This window comes from Poecilia latipinna, unplaced genomic scaffold, assembly GCF_001443285.1.
Source record: "Poecilia latipinna isolate Pla-1442-1.1 unplaced genomic scaffold, P_latipinna-1.0 Scaffold2428, whole genome shotgun sequence".
Taxonomy (NCBI): domain Eukaryota; kingdom Metazoa; phylum Chordata; class Actinopteri; order Cyprinodontiformes; family Poeciliidae; genus Poecilia; species Poecilia latipinna.
The window spans coordinates 41552-50945 of record NW_015115044.1 but is presented as its reverse complement, the minus strand read 5'-3'; the positions used below and the strand labels follow the sequence as shown (position 1 = coordinate 50945).

General features: G+C 35.2%; 1 protein-coding gene across 2 annotated transcripts in view; it reads right to left on the bottom strand.

Moving 5' to 3' along the window:
• The window catches only part of LOC106937735 (stromal membrane-associated protein 1-like), a 62436-nt gene that overhangs the window by 14642 nt on the left and 38400 nt on the right, over window positions 1-9394 (bottom strand). For both annotated transcript variants that reach the window (XM_015019392.1, XM_015019393.1), the window contains exon 5: window positions 3500-3618. In XM_015019392.1, the coding sequence (XP_014874878.1) occupies window positions 3500-3544 (45 nt within the window). In that variant the 5' untranslated portion in view covers window positions 3545-3618. The remainder of the gene's footprint in view (window positions 1-3499; window positions 3619-9394) is intronic.

Genomic DNA, 9394 nt, shown 5'->3' with positions numbered 1-9394 from the left:
CTATGGCGGGAATCACATGCATTATTACATAATTTCCATTAAATCAGTGTCAAAAGGTCTTGAAACAATATTATCGTTTATCGCAATAACTTTTTAGACAATCGCTCAGCAAAATGTGTTAATCGTGACAGGCCTTCTGCTATATCGTTCATTACTTGTTTTGTTCTCAGTTCATTTTATTACAAAAATGTCTTCAACTTGTGTTCTTTATGGGTGAAATTTCTTATAAAAGTAAAATAAAAGGTTAAAATCAATCATAAACATGAATGTTTGTTTAAATGAAAAGCTTTTTTATTTTTAAACTTGGTCGTAGCAAACATAAACGAGTGGTAGCTTTTTTTCTTAAGATGTTTTACTTTAAGTAAAACAAGTAAAAAAAAAATCAACCATAAAGTGATTTTTTTTAAATTGTATTTTAATGTAAAAAGTTTTTGTTTGTGTGGAAATTCAAACAAAAAGGCAGCAGGTCCACCAGAGACACAAACAGTGATGGAGTAAACAAAATATAAACAACTTGGAAAGTTGTTTGCTACATATAATATAATCATTTCACAATAAAATAATGTTAAGTCATTAAAATGCCTGAATGAATGGCATTTATGACAACACAAAAATTTTCCTTCGTAATTTTGGTCAAATTTCTTGTGAAAATATTTTTAATAAATTTGAAATAAGACAAAACTAACTTACTAGTAACTTTTCAACAAGATATAGTAGCTTGTTTTAAGTAAATAATTCCTTAATATTAGTGACAAAAAAACAAGATAAGACACTTTCCTCCTATTATAAGTGAAACTAGTACTTTTTTTATTAATATTAAGGAATGATTTACTTTAAAAAAGCTTCTATATCTTAATGAAAAGTCACTTGTGAGTTAGTTTTGTCTTATTTCAAGTGTACTAAGATATTTGCACTAGACCAACAATAACTGGTAAGATTTGTGTTTTTGCCGTGCGAGATGAGGATAAACTTTACATTAGGAGGCATTAAACACGTCAATAAGCAGCTGAAAATAAACGTTTCCTCTAAATGTTTTGTTTGCTTCTGTTCAACATATTTGTGAGTTTGTTTGCAGAAGAGAGAGAGAGAGAAAGAGAGAGAGAGAGAGAGAGAGGAGGAGGAACGCTGGGGATAACACAAATCCGTCCACGTCTCCAAAGCTGTAATCACATTTTTTATAATTGACATGCACGCAGACGGAGAGGCGTTCCTCAACGCCTGTTAATAGCTGCTGGAATCAGAGCGCTGCCAGCTACACGTTCCTTTAAATCCCCAGCTAATCAAACTGTATTGTTGTGATTAGCTGGGTGTGTGAAATGCTGCAGGGAATTATCCAGCTGCTGAATCCAACACTCAGCCCCCCTGCGTGCAGGTTTGTGTGTTCAAGGTGTAGAGACAGAACATGATTTCAAAGTCAACAAAGAATTAAGACGACAATAAATCACCGGATCAATCACTTCTTCCGTCTGAGCAGAACCTATTAGTTTGTAAAAGTCATGGGTTGCTTACCAACAAACAGGGAAAGCTAACCTTCACGCCAAGGCGGAAGCAATTACTGGCCCCCCACACTGCCAGGCAACTTTGAGGTTTAAATGTTGCAGGAAATGTCAGTAAATGGAGAAGAAGAAGAAAGAGGAGGGAATTGATCTGTTTTAATAGAAAAGATTAATCGACAGTCTGATCTCCGTTTGTCTGGCAATGTTTGATGTTGTGAAAAAGGAACAAAATGTCATTTTCTGGCTTTAGGTTATTATAGTTAAGTGTGTTCTTGTGTTAGAAATCTTTACCTGAAAGAAAAACCATTCATATGTTGGGTTTACAGCAAAAATACAAAATGTTACCAAGGAAGTTTGTAGTGAAAATACACTAGAAAAAGGACAAAATTAACTTATAAGCAGCTTTTCAACAAGATATGAGAGTTTGTTTTAAGTAATTAATTCCTTAATATTGATTTTAAATAAAGTAATAATCCCACTGGCAGATTATTTCTGGACAATAATTTGATCATGCCAGCTATTTTTTAGTTACCCTTTACTTATTGTGCTTCCTTCAATTTTTATTTGCTATTGTGAGAACGTATTATTTGCATATTCAAAATACATAAATAAAAAATATATAAAAATTAAGTTATAACAAGATATTTTCCCATGTCATAAGTGAAATAATCTAATCAAATTGTCTAAATTTAAACAAATTCAGAACAATTTAGACCTTTTTTGTTCTCAATAGCTAGCAGTCTTATTAAAAAATGTCCAAAACAACCCAAATCATTTTGTCGTACTTATATTGTTGCATAATTTATCCATTCAAAATTTTTGGACAGATGAATTTGACAAAAAAAAAAAAAAAAAAAAAAAAAAAATAAAAAATATATTTTTTTTTAGTTTGTCCATTTTTAAAATAAAAAAAAATTACAAGTTGTTTTCTTTTAATTGTGTGAATGAGGTTAAAACAGAAGTAAGCACTGAATCCTGATTGCCATGTACCGTTACTTTTATGATTGTTTTGTTTCCTTCGGATGTTACAGAGCCCCCTAGTGGTTCAATGCTTCAACATTCCTTAATCCAATTATACATTTACTTCTGTCTTTCTGCTACAATATAAGGTTTTGTAAGCTGAAGTTTTATATCTTTTTCTTTTGGATAACTCTAGTATTTCCGAGTTATCTTCAAAAGGTAATATTGCCATCTGATGGGTTTTTCGTTGATAAAAGGCTGTTTTCTCATTTTCACCAAAAAATATCACACAAACAAAATTGAAGAACTGGTTCAATTACCAAATAGCTAACACAGGAATTTTAAATTTACATTTTTTGTTATCAAAGTGACTGTAAACCAAATAAACCCTGGTGTATTAACGCAGAAACAAAAAGAAGAAGGAGGCTGACCTCATGACCTACTAGATAAATGATAAATAAATCGTGTTTCTTTTGGTTTATCTCTGCACGCTTCCTTGAAGGACGTAGGTCAAATTAATTCAAAGAAAAGGATTTTATGACAGTTCGCTTTGATGTCGATCCTCAGAGAGTATGTGTCGCCACGTAGCAGAAACATGGCCGCTTTGTGAATTCACTCCTCTTTGTGTGTGTGCATGTGTGTGTGTGTGTGTGGACTCCCTCCGTGGCAGTCTGTCTGAGGTGATAAGCAACTGATGAAAGTCACCGTGTGTGTGTGTGTGTGTGTGTGTGTGTGTGTGTGTGTGTATGTGTGTGTGTCTTTGTTTGTAATACCTTGTGGGGACCATTTGCCTGAGACATACGACGTTATGGGGACTCACTGTTCACTGGGAACGAAGCCTGGTCCCCACAAGTGGAAACGCTGTTTTTGGGTTAGGGGTTAGATTTAGGACTAAGGTGTAAAGTGAGTATTGGTTAGGGTTAGCGTTAGGCATGTAATGCTTACGGTTAGAGTAAGGTTCAGGCTGTAGAAATAAATGAAAGTCAATGGAAAGTCCCCACAAAGATAGCTATGCAAACATCTCTGTGTGTGTGTTTGACTACCTGATCATGCTTTGTGTTGTTGGGGGGAAGCGGGTTGGACACCATCGGTCCAAACAGATCCAGCTCATTCCCGCCAGGACCCGTTTGATCAGAACCGTTCCCTTCTCCCTCTGGAGCATCTAGAAGACAGGAAAACAGAATTTAAATCTGAGTTTCAGCTTTAAAATAAACAAAAAACCCTCAGAAGGTGGGATCCAAACACCTGGACAAGCTGGAGAGAGAACTGATAAAAAATAATTTTCACTGAATCCCAACTGATTTAGTTTTAGACTTTGTGGAGAAGTAACTTCCCTCTTATTTTTGGATTTGTTGTAACTCTAAAGAAAATGCAGCTGTGGAAGCTAAAATGCTACTTGGCACCCAGGTGTTTGCAAAGCAGCCAATCCAGGAGTGGCTTTTGTTTTCTTCTGTGCTGATTGGCTAAACCCCTAATAGCAGAAATAATGAAGACTGTGAACGTTAGCTTCTGCCGTAGTGCTAAAACAGTTTCCTCTGTACGCATTAATCAATCAGATGGTTACAAAGTCTGGGTTTTTTCATATGAAGGACATTTCCAAGATTAAGGACTAAAGTCTCAGCAACATCTAGAGTAACTCATCCATGAGTTTATCTTTAGTCGCATTGATTACTGCAACAGTGTCTTCACAGGTCTGCCTAAAAAAATCAATCATATCCAGAACGCTGCAGCTGGACTTCTGACTAAAACCAGGAAGATACAACGCATCATACCAGTTTTAAAGTCCCTACACTGAGAGAATAGACTTCAAAATATCGTTAGTTTATAAATCACTGAATGGCTCAGCACTACAACACATTAAAGATCTGCTGTTGTCATAGCAACCTTCCAAACCTCTCAGGTCTTCTGGTCCTGGTTCTGCTCTGCATCCACATAATCAGAACCAAACATGGAGAAGCAGCATTCAGCTTCTATGCACCACAAATCTGGAACAAACATTCAGAAAACTGCAAAACAACTGAAACACCGAGTTTCCTTAAATCAAGTCTAAACTCTCCTGTTTAGAGGCTCATTGAGCCAGTATTGGTTCATAAAAAGAAAATGTTAATATTATATGATTAAGAGGTCATGACGGACCCTAATTTAAGCATAAAAACCAAAAAGTGACTCTAAATCAATCACAAAGCATTAAAATAAATCAGAACACAACTTGCTGGACTTGAGTTCTGTATTTTTTAGCTATGACCCGATGCTGTGCTCAGTCTGCTAGGACTCTGGTGGGATGAGCTCACGTCACTCATGGAGGGAAAGGAGAAATGCCTCCACAGGTTTTCTTAAAATCTGAAATCTGTCCGGTTCTTTTCCTCAAGGTGTTAGCCTCTGCTCAAACTGGGTCTGGATCCTCTCTGCCTTGCAGCTCATTGGTTGCTTCAATAATGTGGTCACCTGGGGGACACCTTTCAGGTAAGAAAACAGAAAACAGAAGATGGAGAGAGATGGCAATGTTGTTTCAGGCAGACCTTTTCGTACGTGGGAGTTTTTCATGAAGCTGATTGCTTGCAGGAACTTCCTGAAGGGCAGGAGTTGTCTTTGCCCTGGGGGTTGCAGGAGCAAGCCTTTGCCTCAAGCAGAGAAGTGGGGGAAAGGTTGGTGGAGGTCTAAGAAACATCCTGTTTTTACCATGCATGGTTATTTTTACGCTTTGAATGCACAACATCTCTTCTCTACATGTTCATTTCTTTAAATAACAATGGTCAGAAACATAAAAATAAACCAAAGCACACCGTTTCCACAGACCTGTCGCTATAAATCAGTTAATTACATGATAAATCAAAACAACCTCCATAATTTTCCAGTTGAATGATTTAACATTTTTCTCTTTCTACCAAAAACTGGATGATAAAACTCTTCAGTTTGGCGTTTTGGTTTTAACCAACCATTTTTTGAAGCACAATTTAAGAGTTGGGTAGTAACTAGTTACATTTACTTAGGTAAATCTTTTGAAAAAATGCACTTTTTCTCCCACATATTTATATTTTCTGTTACGCAGACATACAAAAAAAAAGACAAAATAGACAGAAATTAAGAAACATAAATTGTAATTTTATTTATTTTGGATATTTTAAATGTCTTCCAGTTCTAGTGTTAAATGTTCATCATAATTCAAAGTGTATTGATCTAAATTTTAAGTTATGAAAATTTATCGTGACAGTAGAGTTTCTCATGAAAATATATAAAAATGTATTTTATAGAAAATAAAACTATTCTGAAAGCAAAAAGGGTTAAAAGTTCTCATTAAGCTTTAGAAAATTACTTTTTGGCTTTAATGTGTTTTCTACCATTAGCTTTTGTTGTGTGGGTGTTGCATACAATTACATTTGGTAATAAATGGACATGGTGAGTTTTAAATCTTAACTTTTGACTTAAATGAAATATGCAAAAACATTAATGTTGGATTCCACAAAAATTTAGATTTTTGTACCTTTGTTGATAATTTGGTAAAAAAAAATAGACAGCAAGAAGTTAAAAGCTTTGTTCATAAAGTCTATACTGAAGAGTTTATATGAAAATGAGTGGATTTTTGAAAAGATAATAGCTCCGCTGCACATCTTCAGCTTAAATAGACGTTTCAATATGCAGACTAAAAAAGGAGCGCTGTACTGATAATTTCACTTTTTTCATTAATTCATCCATTATCTGATGTTAGACGAAGGGGATTTAAGTTCTTAATGTCTCTCACTGGAAATGGAAAGTCTTTTGAATCTCTAAGGCTTATTTTATAAAACCCAAGTCATAAATGTCTGAAGAAAAAGTCTTTATTATTTAATCTTGACCACTTAAAGTCACATATAGTGGACGCATATTCAAACACTTTCATAAAGCACTTCTTGAACTTAACCCATGTTTTCCATTGTATTTGGATTTTTATTTTTCAAATACAAAAAGATACATACAGAGATGTTCGGTGGCCATTTGTGGCTCCTGAACTGATTTTGTGTGGCAATTCATCAGGGATAAAAAATAGTCATGCCGGCTCAGGTGGTTCTTGCAGATGGAATTTATTATTGTTTTTAATTAATAAAAATAGTTACTTACAATGAAAAATGTTTGCCACTACACAAAATATTAATAAATAAAAACACTTTTTGTTTTGCATTCTCGTTAAATTTATAATTTGACATCCTGTGGGTTTTACTCAAAAGCAGACTCTGTTCTGTTTTAAATTAACTTATTAAATTTAGCTAAACACAGAAAGAAAGAATAGAATCTCTATTTCTATTTTTTTCCAACCAAGCCCAAAAGAATTAGCAACTAGATGCCTTTTGAAAAGCAAATATGTAAAGCTTTTTTTATATATATAGATTTTTGTAAGCTTTATATTTGCCTTTCCTAGAAAATAAACCAAACTAAACTAGACAATTGGTATTTGTGGTGCTAGTAAATATCTAAGATCTGAAAGTACCTTAACCCCCTTCTAAAAATGCTTATTGTTACCTGTTTTAATAGTTCAAGCACCAAATATGCTTTGATATGCACAGTGGAAACCATACTTGCACTTCCTCTACTAGCTCTTTGGGGAACAGCCAATCACCAGCAAGAAAAATGAAAGACGCTTCTGGATTGGCTGGTTTGAAAACGGCAGCCAATGACATGTCAAGTACCAGATATTTCAGCTTTCCAAGATGCCTTTCCCATCAAATGTTTTAGATATACTTTCAGCAGATTTGTAATTTAATTTTTTCTTTTTTTAACTACATATTTTTGGGCGTCACGTCCTTTTAACTTGGCGATTTGTTTGGACACCCCTGCTGCACTGTGTTGTGGATGAGATGGATTGTTGATGAAATTTGCTAACAATCTGCCGTATCGTACTGACTCAGTTGTCCTCAGGAGTGCAGTGGTTTTCCCAACTCTATAAATGTTTAAGTTTGTTGATGCTTCTGGCACCCTTCCAGCCTCCAAGACAAGCATCAGTTTCCTTGCACACAGGATCTATAAAGATCACTGAAGACATTTAGCTGGAGGAAACTGTCATATTAAGAAGTGGGTCAGGATGATAAGGGCTAAACTATTTGTGTTAATAAATATGTTAAAAAAGTTGATAAAGATCTTAAAGAGATATAGTTTTATGTGTCCTGAGACCAACATTTATGGAGCCCAATTGTGGGGATATGGAAAAATATTTTTCTTTTGCGTTCCCTCACAATAAATTAGCAAACACTCCCTGGTCTACTTTGTATCCAGTCACAAAAATGTCAATTTAAAATTTTAAATATATACACATTTAAAGAGCCTCAATGAAAACGTTTATATATTCTTAATTTTATTTATTCAATGCATGTTTATATCAGTTTGTGTAAGGTTGAGATGGAACTGCACATGAAAAATCAGTTCATGCGGCATAAGTGAATAGTGAAAGTTTTTCTGCTATAAGGTTTTCTTAAGGTTTTTCCATGTATTAATAACTAGTTTGTGAGATATCTGAAATTCAAACTCATCTTCTTTAGGACAAAAATGCACCACAAACCTACATGTGCAAAATGAAAAGCAACAAACCAGGCCAAACATGGGTTTTCCATCTCTTTCCACCCCTTCTAAGATATAAACAGAAACTTTCCATAAGAAGGAAAGAAAGGAAAAAATACATCCAACCTATTTGGATTATTTCTGAGTAATTTTCACAAAAGTCATTTGACAGTTTTGATAGTCTCTCTTTTGTGCTGGTAGTCTGAATGGTTACTAAAAGGCCGTTGAGATGAAACTAACGTTGCAGTTTCATCTCAACGTTACACAAACTGACATAAACGTGCAGTAAATAAATGAAAATTAAAAACATAAACATGTTTTCACTGAGGCTCTTTAAATGTGTTTATACTTAAAAAATTTTAATTGTATACAAAATAGACTGGGGAGTATTTGCTTATTGCGAGGGAACGCAAAAGAAAAAAAAATTTCCCCATGTCCACTAGGGGGCTCTGTACTTTTACGAGGTAGCACAAAAGAAGAAAAAAAATCCTCCACGTCCCCTAAGGGGCGCTGTAAAAATTAAACCAGCTATTTAAATTCACTCTTTTTCTACCAACACAAGCTACAACTAGAGCATGAAATGTAGTTATCAGATTCTGCCATGAAGGACATCTGGAGTCAGGAAAGGAGGTAAATCTCATCTGGTCAGCAAAGCTTCTGTTTATGTTGGTTTATTAAAACTAAGAATCCTTTCTGCATCATTTCACTGCATGATGACTTGGTTATGAAATGTGGTAAAAGTTAATGATTAGTGAAGTCTACTGCACTAAAAGAGCAAAAACACATGAAAATAGAAAGCTGAAGCAAGCTCTGAAAAATATGCTTTGTTTTAAAGAAGGTTCTCTGGAGTCTATGGGGGGGATACTAGTGTGTTCTTCCTTTCCTGCCGACTGGCATTAAGAAGTCGAGACTGTGCCCAGGACACATTAATCACCCCGAGCTTCCAACAGAAGGCTGTGCTGCTGACAAAAAGTTGGCTGGGTGAGCAGATTTATGCTGAAGAAAGACAAATTATTATCCTTCTACTTGCATCCCCAGCAGCAGCAGAAATTCTCCAGGCTGGGTTTTGCTTTTGCAGCTTTCAACAGTTCAGTGAGGGTGAGTCTGAGCCGACTGTAGCATTAAATTCCTGTTGGGTACAAGTGTTTCTCTCAATTATTGTTGCCTTCTTTTCTAAAGCTGCTGTCAAACTGTTGCTTATTACGCCATGATTGCTGGTGTGTCGGAGTGCTGGCATGGGTCGACCATAAGTCTATCTTTACGTGAGGAAATTAGGTGCACTTAGAGGTGCATTAGGTCCCGTCACATCTTTACAGATAGACTACATTGCCAAAAGTATTCGCTCATCTGCCTTGACTCACATACAGTTGTGGTCAAAAGTGTACATACACTTGTAAAAAATCATAATGTTA